General features: G+C 38.7%; 1 protein-coding gene across 1 annotated transcript in view; it reads right to left on the bottom strand.

Moving 5' to 3' along the window:
* Positions 1 to 15,373, bottom strand: part of TLK2 (tousled like kinase 2) — a 121,691-nt gene that overhangs the window by 72,204 nt on the left and 34,114 nt on the right. Inside the window, exons 3-6 of the mRNA XM_061144310.1 lie at positions 5,521 to 5,592; positions 4,520 to 4,589; positions 3,466 to 3,509; positions 2,647 to 2,742 (exon numbers count right to left, since the gene is read on the bottom strand). Of these exons, the coding sequence (XP_061000293.1) occupies positions 2,647 to 2,742; positions 3,466 to 3,509; positions 4,520 to 4,589; positions 5,521 to 5,592 (282 nt within the window). The remainder of the gene's footprint in view (positions 1 to 2,646; positions 2,743 to 3,465; positions 3,510 to 4,519; positions 4,590 to 5,520; positions 5,593 to 15,373) is intronic.

Below are 15,373 nucleotides of genomic sequence, written 5' to 3'. Positions count from 1 at the left end.
TTAAATTTTTCACAGAATCATTCTGGCTACTTACTATATTGAAAATAGGTGAGACACAGGCAGAAACAAGGAGACGACTTTGGAGACTGATGCAGAGAACCAAATGAATAGAAAAGAGAGTGGATTCGGGAATTTTTTTAAAAGAAAATAAGATTTTGATGGATTAGATATGGGGCATGAAGTTATGATCTGAAAAACTGGACACAGTAAACTGTTATCTACAGGGACAGGGTAGACTGCAAAGAGAGCAATTTGTTGTTGTGCTAGTGAGCAAGAGTTCCTCTGTGGATTTTTTAAAAATTATTTATTCATCTATTTATTTTTGGCTGCCCTGGGTCTTCATTGCTGTGTGCAGGCTGCTCACTGAGGTGGCTTCTCTTGTTGCAGAGCACCGGCTCTAGGATGCACGGGCTCAGTAGGTGTGGCGCACGACCTTAGTTGCTCTGTGGCATGTGGAATCTTCCCAGACCAGGAATCGAACCCATGTTCCCTGCACTGGCAGGCAGATTCCCAACCACTGGACCACCAGGGAAGTCCTACAGCTGTTTTTTTAAGCTGCTCATTTAGTTATATAAGCAGAAATGTCAAGGAGAGGTGCATATGTAATTTGCAGGGAAATCAATGCCCAAGTAAATGGCTGGCCAGTTCATGCATCCTAAAAGGCAGATATGGATAAGGACACAAGTAACCTGGTAGATCTGGCAGAGGCACATGGGAAAGCTCTCTTTTGATTGCTTCTATTTTCCTAGTAAAATAAAAAAGTAAAGTCATCAGTTGAGAGAGTAGAGGGGAAGGAATTGCTGCTGGAAGGAATTGCAGGAAATGACAAAAATATGAAATATTCATCTAGGAGAGTGAATTAACTATGGAAATATAATAGGACTGGCAGCAACTCAGAGGCTCATGAGGTTGGGGGTCACAAACTTAAAGTGAGATCAGTCAGCATAGGTATATGAACTTTCCTCTAACCAGGCTGAACTGCTTAGATACAGGCAAGGAAAAGATGGAAAATTAGATTTAATCAGGGCTGAGTTTTTTTCAGGCAAGTATGATGGAGAGAGTGGGGAAAGGGAATTGAAGAGTACACACAAATCAGTGATTATAACAGTGAAGCACAGAATCTAAGATAGGAGGATAAAATGCAATGGAAAAAGGAAATTAAGGTTGGTTTCTATTTTAACACCCAAGACATACTTAGATTTGCACGATAATGAGGCCCAGCCACCATTCACAGAGGTGGCAGGACTATCTGTGGATCACTTGAGTACCTCTCTCTTGTCTTCATTTAAGACCTGACTTACATGGACACATGATAGATGGGTGGTCACATTACTGAAAACCAAATGAAAAAAAATCTTTTTCAGGAAGAAAAGAGTAGTAAGACAACAAAATTCTACAAATCATATTTGTCCCAAATAGATAATTCTGCAATCCCATTTAACATTTTAAAACTTGTAACTGGTTTAAAACAATAAAAATACAGATCTAGGTCTCCTCAAAGGTTAGCTAACAAACCTCAACCTAACCAAACAGATTTATACATCGAACACTTATAATATTTTTAAATATGGCAATGATGACAAAGTAATAGAAAAAATTTCAAGTTGAATACATTTTCCTGAGTGCTTTACTAATTATAATCACCCTAATAAACGCATGTATTCATGAGACAGAGAGGGAAAGAAGGACATTTTTAAATAGTTTAACAATACAGAGACTAAATCACTTAAGAAAAAAAGCAATATTAATCAAGTCTGCTGAGGCAGAGAAAAGCAAGTTTCTGAAACAGAGACCTAGGATGAAAACTCCTGGTCTCCCTTTTCCCTAAGATCCCACAGCAATACCCGAGGCATCAAGGAACATAATACACTCTTATGTACAGGGTTCTCAAATGGTATCAACAAATCAGCCAAAGGCACCTGAGTGAACTAACACAAAATCCTACATGAGCTGGTTCAGGGACTCTCAACTTTGGCACTAGTATCATTCTGGACTGGATCAGCCTTTGCTGTGGGCGCCTGTCCTGTGCATGGCAGATGTACACTAGCATCCCTGGCCTCTGCCCAGCAGCTGCCTGTGGCATCATTCCACCCACCCTCTAATTCTGACCAAAAACTGCTTCAACATTGCCAAATGTCCGCTGAGGGGATAAACTACCCCGGCCTGAGAACCACTAACTTGGCTGTGATGTTTTTATAGTTTTATCTCACTCACAGGCAGAAAACAAACCTATCCCAAATCTGTGCAGCATTAGCTTCTCTACATCACTGGGCAAGCCATAAAATTAATTCAAATACCAGGAGCTGACCAAAATTTTTTGAAAGGAATTAACTACAGGAATATGTAAGTCTGGCCAGGATAAAAACCTAATGTTTGGATGGGAAACCCCTTTCTTGATAGAACAATGAGCTGCAGGCCTAGAAGTAATCGATTTATACTGAGAGAACAGGATCAGCTCTTATAAAATGTAAACTGACTGATACAGATTTGAATCTAAGTTAAGTGATTCACAGGTAATGCTATGAACGTTTCTCCTTAAGACTTCACCCCCCTTGGGTAATTAATGGAAGAGAAACTTCGCTTGAGTGTTCCTGGGCTTCTTGGTCTCCTACAACAGGTGTCACATTTCTCCAGGTGAATGCTTACCGGTAAGGGATTGGATAAGGAATGTTGCGGTGAGGATCGTGCAACTGGTGGAACACTTCTGCCAGGGCTGGTTCCTGGCCCGCTTCCCCCAGCAAACTGGCCAACAGGGAAAAATGGATATGAATAATTCACAACAGTACTGTGCTTCAGATAAGGAGAGTAAAAGATTAATACACAAACAGGTCTTAATTATACACGGTCCCTTTAAGTCTACACATTTTATTCTAGAGAGAAAATGCCATATAAGTCAAATTCTGCTATCTTTCCAATGAGATTTTAACGAGAAGCTCCAGCAGAAATGTACCAAGATATAAGGAAAACATGGCTAGAAACCTGAAGGTACACATGATTTTGAAAAGACATAAGAGAAGAATGTTTTCCCTTCTTGTCTCAAAATACATGAAGCAGGAATACAGTGTATGTTAGTGTCCCCTTCAGTAACCACTAAGGATGGGTCAGTGAGCTTACTACAGGTTCCACTGGACTACAAGTAGAGGACAAAAGAAGAGTCCAAGTCATTCCACTTCAACCTTTGTAAGACACAAAACCTAGTCTGGCCAAGAGAACAATCACCTCATTTGTGAATTTTTATATCATCACAGACAAGACACATCATGAACAAATTTAAATTTAGGAAGTCAGCAGCTGTTTCCTCTTATAGAGATGGGGCAACATCAGGTTGATGAAGGTGGGGAGGAAGGGGAGGAGAGCACAGTAAAGGCAATATATTCCTTTCTAAAGCTTTAAATGAATGAAAGGATTTAGGGTTTGTTTTTTTTTAAGTCACTATAGATTTCTTTTTCCAAAAATTTAACTTACCTCAAAGTAATCACTAATTTTATGTCCCCTAGGAGTGCCTTTCCCTGAAAATAAAACCAAAGTAAGTATAGTTTTTCCAGTAACACAAGTAAACCATCATTTGCTAAAGTATATTATGTATTCAATGACTGCCTATGCTGTTACCAATTCAAATGTCAACTTTACTTTTAACAAATGAGCCAAAATACCTGTTTTCTAAGAACAGAAGACAGTTTCCACCACAAAATAAAACACTGAAATAAGCAGTGAAAGAAAGACCTTTTCACAGCTTGCTTTCCTTTAAGATTCACTACTCTTTCTTTTACAAGTACACTAACAAAGCTTACGCCACAACTGTGAATCAAAATAAAACTAAAATATAAACTACACCCCCAACTAGGAGGATAAAAAAATTCAAAACAAATTCATCAGAACTAAATGGTTTATTCTATTTCACAAGTAACTTTATGTGACCTCGTTACTTCGGGAAAATTTTCTCCGGCAAAAGTAAAGAATGATTTGCAGATTGAAAGATACAAAATGGGGAGAGGGGGGCCTTTCGTTTCTTGGAAGCTCTTCCATTTCATTTATTCTTTCTTTAATTATTTAAAGAAACCTGGCATTATGACCATCATACTTACAGATTTATTCCACTGGGCGCCAATTATTCAATTGAGTAACTGACATGGAAGAAGGGTAGGTAAAAGGACAGCCATGTAAATGAAACCATTTCTGCTTGCCTATTATTAACAAACCACTGATCTGGTGCAAGACATAGTTAAAACTGCTATGTAATCTCTTTTCTGTACAATAAATGCTTAGTCTGAAGACAAATCCATGGTGAGAAGACTATTAATTTACAACAGGGAAAACTAGAAAATCCCCACAGAACTGACACAGTTTTGTCAAGTGTGTATCAAATGTCAAGTCTATCATAAACAGACTGATATTCCCTTAAGGAATGCAAATCTCCATTGTTAGGAATCCCTGTACACAAATTAATTCGTGTGAGCTGGAAGTTTTATACCTAAGTACATAAGAATTGATATTTTTACTGGTGTGAAATTATTACTACCTTGGCTAGTTTCATATGGTTCAGCTTTTCTTTTCCGGTTTCGCTGGTCATTCTGTTTTTTCTCAGGAGTCTGTTAAATACCATATACATCACAATTAGCATTTTGTTAAATTTTTCACGTTATGAAAATTAGAGTGTATGTAAAAAATATCAAATTTATGAGGAGAATTAACTGGCTCAGAAGTCCTAAATGAGTGTCCTAGTCTTACAGCAGGGTCATGGAAAGAATATAAGATCTGGAATCAAACCATTTATACAATTTTTGGCCAACTGCTTAAAATATCAGAGCTTTAATTTACTTATCTGTAAATCAGGGTTGCTGCAAAAGCTTACATGAGCTATTTCATAAAGCACAAATGTAGTACAAGCATCTAGCATATAGTAGGCTCTCAAATAACAGCTGTTACAATATTTTTTTCTTTTTGAGGCCACGCCATGCAACTTGTGGGATAGTAGTTCCCTGACCAGGGACTGAAAATCCAGACCCCAGCAGTGAAAGCACTGAGTCCTAACCATTGGACCACCAGGGAATCCCAATATTTCTACTTTAAAAGAGCTTAAATCTAAAATTTTTTTTCCAAAAAAAGAAGTATCTGCATGATCAGTCAACTGACTAGTCTATTCAAAGTCTTATCTAAGTACAAAGTAAGCAGTTACATATTCAGCTAGGTTATTTGCCTTTAAAAAACAAAAAACTTCAAATTTTGTTACTGAAGTCTTTCAGGCCAAACTGACTCACTACTAAGAAGTCCTAAAATTCAAGGAAACCTAGACTAATTCAGCTACAACTGCAAATTTCTACCTTTCATTGATTATTATGATTATAGTAATAAAAACCCATCAGGGCCACATGACAACTGTGCAGACACAAAGAGCACACAACTCTAAGGGGGATCGTTCACACAGACCCTAACAGGACCCCAGAGTCTGCAGTGCTATGGCTTAACCCAGATCTAAAGTGTGGGAATATGAGAAGTCTTGCAATGGATGTGGCTTCTTACCTCTACTTCTTTATCACTCAAGGACCCCACGCTGCACAAGCTCTGGTTGGAAGACTCACTATTGAGTGGCCCCTGAAAAGAAAAAAACAAAAAGGAATCAAAAGAAACTAAGATGACAGCAAAAAGGAGGAAGAAGCCATGTGATTGTGATATCTACGTCAAGTCAAAGAAACCAAGAATTAACTGCAACACCTCTGGGCCAACTTGAAAAGAACTCCATCCATCATATAGTAGAGGGCACTCATGTTAAAATTCTCTACCTAATGTTATTTTCATTTCCTTTATAAACTCTGAACTCCTGTGCAAACTTTCCCCTTCTCGAGTACTTCCACACGGACCAAGTTCATTCTTTAAGGAAAATAAGCAAGGGAAAAACGATTCTCATGATTCTTGTATCTTACAGTCGATATCTTAAAGTTGAGATGTTAAGGATATGTCAAAGGTTCCTCATGAGGGGGTGGTCAGAGACCATAATGAAGGAAACACTTTTTTGAATCATGCTTTAAAGAGACTGCCAGTTCAAAAAACAGTTACAGAAGACTGACCTCTAAGCCTAACAGCTTGAGGATCTCTGCTAGCCTGCTGCTCAGAGAAACTGATGAAAATTATTTTTTAAAACCACCATTCAAAGCCTCTGACAATGGTCCCTAAGGGCAAAGAGCTAATAAAGAAACAACCATTCAATAAAATCTAGGAAAAATTTAGCCTGCAAGGTGAAAGTCTGTGGTACCTGAACTAAGATCCCGCTTTTCTTCCCATATCCCACCCTCCCATCTCAGCAGGGTTCCAGACTGCTGCAGCCAAGAGCACAAGACCCCTCCTTCCCCAGCTCTCAGTCAAGGGCTTTCTTTCTGAGAGGAGCATGACTTCAGGACTCTCGTTTCGTCCCCAGCACTCTTGTCACTGAAGCCAAGTCCCAGCCAAGTACATCAAAGATAGGAGGCTTCCACCTGCCTAACACTGACTTGTGGAAGGGGGGCTCTGCCTTAGCTTGGTTCACTGAGAATACTGGGACTCCAACAGGCCTCCCGCTCAGCTCGTAAGGTAGTGGTTCCACATTACGAGAGACAAGCTGCTGTGTGCACCCCATCTATACCTCCGCTCCTGGTATTCAGTTCCTAGAGGCTAAATGTCACTCACAGAAAAGTGTTACTCACTGTCCCCACCCCCAACACCAGAACCCTGGCTTAGATATTTTGCCAGGGGTAAAACGTTGCAACATATAGTACCAAAGCTCTTCCCAAAGGACCTGGCTTCATTCTCAACAGAGTGTGGACAAGTTCAAATCTACAGATATTCAATGGAGACTGTGGCAAAAGGCAAGTGGGAGAATATTTGTGTAATGAGGATACAGCCTAGACTGTAGGTCAGGTAGTTAGCAAGAGAGAACCAAGGAATAAGGCCCCACCAGGGAGGAGTCATCCTGCGGTCAGAACAAATAGCAAACATTCGTCAAACAGGTATGACCTAAATCAAATCCCTTACAATTATACAGTGGAAGTGAGAAATAGATTCAAGGGATTAGATGTGACAGACAGAGTACCTGATGAACTGTGGACGGAGGTTTGTGACATTGTACAGGAGACAGGGATCAAGACCATCCCCAAGAAAAAAAAAATGCAAAAAAGCAAAATGGCTGTCTGAGGAGGCCTTACAAATAGCTGTGAAAAGAAAAGAAGCGAAAAACAAAGAAGAAAAGGAAAGATATACCAATTTGAATGCACAGCTCCAAAGAATAGCAAGGAGAGATAAGAAAGCCTCCCTCAGCGATCAGTGCAAAGAAATAGAGGAAAACAACAGAATGGGAAAGACAAGATTTCTTCAAGAAAATTAGAGATACCAAGGGAACATTTCATGCAAAGATGGGTTCAATAAAGGACAGAAATGGTATGGGCCTAACAGAAGCAGAAGATATTAAGAAGAGGTGGCAAGAATACACAGAAGAACTATATAAAAAAGATCTTCACGACCCAGATAATCATGATGGTAGGCTCACTAACCTAGAGTCAGACATCCTGGAATGTGAAGTCAAGTGGGCCTTAGGAAGCATTACTACAAACAAAGCTAGTGGAGGTGAGGGAATTCCAGTTGAGCTATTTCAATTCCTAGAAGATGATGCTGCGAAAGTGCTGCACTCAATATGCCAGCAAATTTGGAAAACTCAGCAGTGGCCACAGGACTGGAAAAGGTCAGTTTTCATTCCAGTCCCAAAGAAAGGCAATGCCAAAGAATGCTCAAACTACTACACAACTGTACTCATCACACACGCTAGTAAAGTAATGCTCAAAATTCTCCAAGCCAGGCTTCAACAGTACGTGAACCGTGAACTTCCAGATGTTCAAGCTGGTTTTAGAAAAGGTAGAGGAACCAGAGATCAAACTGCCAATATCTGTTGGATTATCGAAAAAGCAAGAGAGTTCCAGAAAGACATTTATTTCTGCTTTATTGACTATGCCAAAGCCTTTGACTGTGGATTATCACAAACTGTGGAAAATTCTTAAGGAGAAGGGAATACCAGACTACCTGACCTGCCTATTCAGAAATCTGTATGTAGGTCAGGAAGTAACAGAACTGGACATGGAACAACAGACTGGTTCCAAATAGGAAAAAGAGGACGTCAAAACTGTAATATTGTCACCCTGCTTATTTAACTTATATGCAGAGTACATCATGAGAAATGCTGGGCTGGATGAAGCACAAGCTAGAATCAAGATTGCCGGAAGAAATATAAATAACCTCAGATATGCAGATGACACCACCCTTATGGCAGAAAGCAAAGAACTAAAGAGCCTCTTGATGAAAGTGAAAGAGGAGAGTGAAAAGTTGGCTTAAAGCTCAACATTCAAAAAACTAAAATCATGTCATCTGGTCCCATCGCTTCATGGCAAATAGATGGGGAAACAGTGGAAACAGTGACAGACTTTATTTTTTTTGGCTCCAAAATCACTGCAGATGGTGATTGCAGCCATGAAGTTAAAAGATGCTTACTCCTTGGGAGGAAAGTTATGACCAACCTAGACAGCATATTAAAAAGCAGAGACATTACTTTACCAACAAAGGTCCGTCTAGTCAAGGCTATGGTTTTTCCAGTAGTCATGTATGGGATGTGAGAGCTGGACTATAAAGAAAGCTGAGCACCGAAGAATTGATGGTTTTGAACTGTGGTGCTGGAGATGACTCTTGAGAGTCCCTTGGACTGCAAGGAGATCCAACCAGTCAATCCTAATGGGAATTAGTCCTGAATATTTATTGGAAGGACTGATGCTGAAACTGAAACTCCAATACTTTGGCCACCTGATGCAAAGAGTTGACTCATTTGAAAAGACCCTGATGCTGGGAAAGATTGAATGCTAGAGGAGACAAAGGATGAGATGGTTGCATGGCATCACCGACTTAATGGACATGAGTTTGAGTAAACTCCGGGAGTTGGTGATGGACAGGGAGGCCTGGCGTGCTGCAGTCCACGGGGTCACAAAGAGTCAGACACAACTGAGTGACTGAACTGGACTGAACTGAGAGGGGCTCAAGAGAAGTGAACTGACAGAAGAAGTAATTAGCAAATCTGAAGACAGATCAATAGAGATTATGCAAGCTGAAAAATAAACAATAAAAAAAAAAAGAAGAAAAATGAACAGAGCTTCAAAGAAATGTGAAAAACTGTTAAGTATATCACCATGTACATAATTAGGATACCCAGAAAGAGAGGAGAGCAAGAAAGGAGCAGAAAAAAATTTTTGAAGAAATTGTCTGAAATTTCCTTAAATCATTAAAAGATAATAATAATAACTTACTGATACAAGAAGCTTGATGAACTCCAAGCAGGATAAACATAAAAAGTCTCATAAACAAACATACTGTAGGAAAAATACTTGACAGAAGGTAAAGAAACAGAGAAAATCTTGAAAGCAGAAACACAACACGTCACTTACAAGGGAATCCAAGTAAGATTAACAGTTGATTTCTGAGCAAAAACAATCACGTCCAAAAGGCAGCAGGATAATATATTCAAGGTGTGAGGTACAGAGGCAGGGAGTGTTGAGTCACTCATACATTGAGCAAAGTGTTCTTTCAAAATGAAAGCAAAGGAAAGAGTTCTCAGATAAATAAAAAAGAAACTTCCTCAACCTAACAAAAGGGCAACTACAGAAAAAAACAAACAAACCCTACAGTTCACATCATAATTAACAGTTAAAGACTGGAAGCTTTCTCCTAAGACCCAAAACAAGACAAGGATGTTTGCTCTCACCCACATATTCAACATTATACTAGAAGTTCTAGGCAGGAATTATACCAAAAAAAAAAAAAAAGTAATAATAATAATAAAAATAAATAAGGTATTCAGATTGAAAAGGAAGAATTAAAACTATGCCATTCCCAGAAGATATACTACTGTACATATAAAACCAAAAAGGATCCACTAAAATACTACCTAAACTAACAAGTTCATAAAGATTGTAGGATACAAGATCAATATACAAAAATCTGTTTTATTTCTATAATCCTGCAATGAATAATCTGAAATGAAGTTAAGAAAACAATTCCATTCACATTTGCATCAAAGAGAATGAACTACCTAGATATAAACAAAAGAAATACAAAATATATACTCTAAAAACTACCTTAAAAACTACTACAAGAAATTAAAGATCTAAATAAATGGAAAAACATCCCATGTTCATGAACAGGAACACTTAACACTGTCAGGATAGCAGTTCTCTCTCAGCTGATCTATAGATTCAATGGAATCCCCCGTAGAAATCCAGGTGACTTCTTTGTAGAAACTGACAAGCTGATTCTAAAATTCATAGAGAATGGGGACTTTCTGGGAAGTCCAGTAGTTAAGACCCCACACTTCTACTACAAGGGACACAGATTCTACCCCTGATCAGGGAACTAAGATTCTACATGCTGTATTGCATGCCCCTGCCCTCAAAAAAAAAAAAAAGGAAAAAAAGGAATTATAAAGGACCAAAATAACCCTGAAAAAGAAGGTGAACTCACATTTTCTGACTTCAAGACTTACTACAAACAAAATTAATCAAGATAGTGTAGTACTGACATAAAGATGGACCAATGGAAAAGAACTGAGTCCAGAGATAAATCCACAATCTATGGTCAAATGATTATTGACAAAGTAGCCAACACCATTCAATAGGGGAAAGAATAGCCTTTTTAACAAAGGGTGCTGAGACAACTGGATAGCCACAGGCAAAACAATGAAGATAAACTCCTACTTCACACCATATAAAAATTAACTCAAAATGGTTCAAGAACTTAAACCAATAGCTAAAAACATACAATTCTTAGATGAATGGGGTAAATCTTCACAACCTCAAACTGGGCAAAGAATTCTTAGATATGACACTTAAAGTGCCAACAACAAAAGAAAAAAAAAAGATAAATTAGACTTTTTCAAAATTAAAAATGTTTGTGGGGCTTCCCAGGTGGCACTAGTGGTAAAGAACCTGCCTGCCAATGCAGAGAACATAATGAGATGTGGGTTTGGTCCCTGGGTCAGGAAGATCCCCCGGAGGAGGGCATGGCAGCTCACTCCAGTATTCTTGCCTGGAGAATTTCATGGACAGGGGAGCCTGGTGGGTTATAGTCCACAGGGTTACAAAGGTCGGACACGACTGAAGGGACTGAGCACACATGTGGTTGAAAGGACACTATCAACAAAGACAACCTACAAAATGGAAGATATCTGCAAGTCATATATTTGAAAAGATACTGGTATGCTATATAAAGAACTCTTATAGTTCAGAATCCAATATAAAATGGGCAAAAGGTCTAAACAGACATTTCTCCAAAGATGAGATACAAATGACCCCACTTAATCTGCCTAGAAAATATCTTACCAAAATAAGCATGTGAAGAGAAGCTCAACATCATTAGCCAATGGGGAAACAAAAATCAAAACCAAAATGTGGTACCACTTCACACCTACCAGGATTGATACATTCACAAAGACAATAAGAAGTGCTGGCAAGAATGTGGAGAAACTGGAACCCACAAACACTGCTGGTAGGAACATAAAATGGTGCAGCTGCTTTCAAAAGCAGTTGGGCAGTTACTCAATTAAACACAGAGTTACATATGACCCAGAAAGCTACGCCTAGAAACATATTGAAGAGAAATAAAAAACATGTACACCCACAAACTTGGACACAAATTTTCACAGCAGCATTACTCACAAAAGTCAAAAGGTGAAAACAATCCAGATATCCATCAACTAATAAATGGATACATGAAATATGATATACCCATACAATGGAATATTATTTGACCATAAAATGGAATCAAGAACTGATATATGCTACAGTATAAATGAACCTTGAAAACATTTTGCTGAGTTAAAGAAGCCAGTTACAACAGACCACATATCAAATGATTCTACTCATGTGAAAACTCAGAACAGGGAAATCTAAGACAGAAAGTAAAACATAGTTGCTTCGGGGAAGGGTTGAGGGACATAGGGTGCTAGCTAAAGGGTATGGGATTTCCTTTTGAGGTGATAAAAATATTCTAAAGCTGACTGTGTTGATGGTTGTACATATCTCTAAACATACTAAAAACCAATGAACTGTGCAATTTAAATGGGTGAACTGTATGGAATATGAATAACATCTCAACAAGGCTATTTAAAAAAAATAACAGTTACTAGGCTTAGAGTCAATTTACATTCATTTCAGGGTATTCTTTTCACTGTATCCTTAAAGTACTATTTTTAAATTGTAGTCAACACAATATATCAGAGAGCTTCATAGTGAGATGCTTGTAAAACTGCAAAGAAAAAAAATAAAGGGAAACTAGGAAGAAGAAATCAAATCAAGTATTCCCAGTGACATAAATCAATCAAGGACTTATTCCTTTAATGATATAATAGAGTTCTATGATGTTTAAAAAAAGCTTTACTTAAATAAGAATTCTATAATAATTTAAACTGAATCTTTCTATGCCTAAATGTTAAAAATATCCTGTTTATGAATTATCTTCATTGTAACTGTCAAGAAGTATTTTACCTCCCTTGGATAGTAATAAAATCATATACTATTAACATATTTTAACCATTCATTTTACCCACCAACTCTCACTTTCAAAAGGCAATGGCAAATGGGTTGAATACTGGCAAAAGAGAACTGAAGATCCAGAACCTATTTTTTTTTTTAGCAATTATGATATGAACTGTAAAGTGTACATAATAGTGGTGTACACTGTAGTGTTTGAAATATCAAAGCAATAGGCAGAAAGATCCTTGTGGTTCCTGGAGTATGTGTGGCTAACCAAAAGAAAAACAGGATTAAGAATCTTTTAATCCTCCCTTTCCCTGTCCTTTTCTAAAGCACAGCATCCTAAATTATTATAAAATCATTAGATTAAATTTAATTAACAGGGATAAATGACACACATTCCCTGTTCTAAAACAGCTTACAGTCTAGTAAGAGAGCTAACCAAAGTCTTTTAGGCAAACAATGTTATCTTTAAAAAATGTAGCTATCATTAAAAACCCCCAAAAAAGGCAGAAACAAACTGAACTAAACTACAGAAGGATAAAAAGGCATGACAAAATTCAATGTATGATCCTTGATTTGACCATGGATCATAAAACAAAGCAAAAGCAAAACCAAATAAAGGACATTATTGGGACAAAGGCAGAAATTGAATATGGACTATATATTGGATAATTAAGTTCCAGTCTATTATCATCTGCCCCTCAATTGTAAACTCTCTCATTTGTTGGATCTTTTTACTAAGGTGCTTTATGAGTTTTGTATGAGTACATAAACAGCTTTGGGGGCGTCCTCCACGTTTCAGGGGATAAGGAGCAATCAATCCCAAGGGTATTTTAATGGTCACCTCTGCTAATGCCCTACAACATTCACCAGTTCCAAATATATTAACACATTAGTTTTCCGGCCCAGGATTTTCACACAAAGCTGGAGTTTCCATTTCTTGTGGCTTTTAACAGCCACAAGCCAAAGTTAAGCAGTTATCTTCCATCCTATGTCCTGGATTGGTGGACAGTTTTATTAGCCCTAATTCATAGACAAGTGTGCCCCTTCCCAATCCCCAGTTTTTGACAGTTCCAGTTCAAGCCTCTGGCCTCAATTATTATCCCTAGGGGAAAATTAAGCCCAAAGATATAAAAGCTTATGGGTTACTAAAGTTTAACTCTCATTCACCACTGTGACATCCTCGCCTTCATCTCCCAAGTTAGAATAACTAGGATTCAATTTTTCCTATTTTCCTTACACTGCTGACATTCAGGAATTATATAATTTTCATATATTTCATTTAGCCAATTATTGAGTTGTTATTCATCCTAATCATGTTTGTTCCTCTTGACTTCCTTGTCCAGATATAAATCATAGTAGTTATAAATAATAAGTTTACGTATTCCTGGTGGTTCAGAGGGTAAAGCGTCTGTGTGCAATGCAGGAGACCTGGGTTTGATCCCTGAGTCGGGAAGATCCCTTGGAGAAGGGAACAGCTACCCGCTCCAGTATTCTTGCCTGGAAAATCCCATGGATGGAGAAGCCTGGTAGCCACAGTCCATGGGGTTGCAAAGAGTCGGACATGACTGAGCGACTTCACTTTCACTTTTCTACAATTTATACCTCTTGTTTCTCATTTTACTGCTTTGAATAAAACAACATAAATAATCACCATAAAGAACACTGTTGAGCTTCCCTGGTGGCACAATGGTAAAGAATCCACCCGCCAAAGCAGGAGACACAGGTTTGATTACTGATCCAGGAAGATCTCACATACCGAAGAGCAACTAAGCCTGTGCACCACAACTACTGAGCCTATACTCTAGAGCCTGGGAGCCACAACTACTGACCCCACGTGCTGCAACTATTGAAGACCGCATGCCTTAGAGCCTGTGTTCCACAGGAGAAGACAATGCAACAAGAAGCCCACGCACCACAACTAGAAAGCAGCCCCTGCACACTGCAACTAGAGAAAAGCCCTCGCAGCAAGGAAGACCCAGCACAGTCAAAAACAAATAAATAAAACAAAATTATATTGTTAAAAAACCACTGTTGTGTTCTTCTTTTTCAAAGTAACTCCTCTAGTGCTTTTCCATTAAAAACTGTAATAAGACTGCAAAGAACCAGTCTTGTAAAAGATAAAGTTCAAGGTGTCCCAAATCCACTTATTACAAAGCTACAGCAATCAAACATAGTATGGCACTGGCGTAAAGACAGACACAGACGAGAGATATACCATGCTCTTGGACTGGAGAATCAATATTGTCAAAATGAACACATGACCCAAGGCAATCTACAAATTCAAAGAAAGCCCTATCAAATTCAGTTCAGTTCAGTCGCTCAGTCGTGTCTGACTCTTTGTGACCCCATCAATCACAGCACGCCAGGCCTCCCTGTCCATCACCAACTCCCAGAGTTCACTCAAACTCATGTCCATTGAGTCGGTGATGCCATCCAGCCATCTCATCCCCTGTCGGCCCCTTCTCCTCCTGCCCCCAATCCCTCCCAGCATCAGGGCATTTTCCAGTGAGTCAACTCTTCGCATGAGATGGCCAAAGTACTGGAGTTTCAGCTTCAGCATCAGTCCTTCCAATGAACACCCAGGACTGATCTCCTTTACCAATAGCATTTTTCACAGAACTAGAACAAAAGAAATCTAAAATTTATACTGAAACACAAAACACTCCAAAAGCCAAAGCAATCCTGAGAAAGAAAAATGGAGCTTGAAGAATCAGACTCCTTGAGTTCAGACTATACGACAAAGCTACAGTCATCGAAGCAGTACGGTACTGACCTCCCCGGCAGTCCAGTAACAGACTCTGCACCTGCCGTGCAGGGGCTACAGGTTTGATCCCTGG

This window comes from Dama dama, chromosome 5, assembly GCF_033118175.1.
Source record: "Dama dama isolate Ldn47 chromosome 5, ASM3311817v1, whole genome shotgun sequence".
NCBI lineage: Eukaryota > Metazoa > Chordata > Mammalia > Artiodactyla > Cervidae > Dama > Dama dama.
The sequence above is the reverse complement of the archived record's forward strand: the minus strand, read 5'-3'. Positions and strand labels throughout refer to the sequence as shown.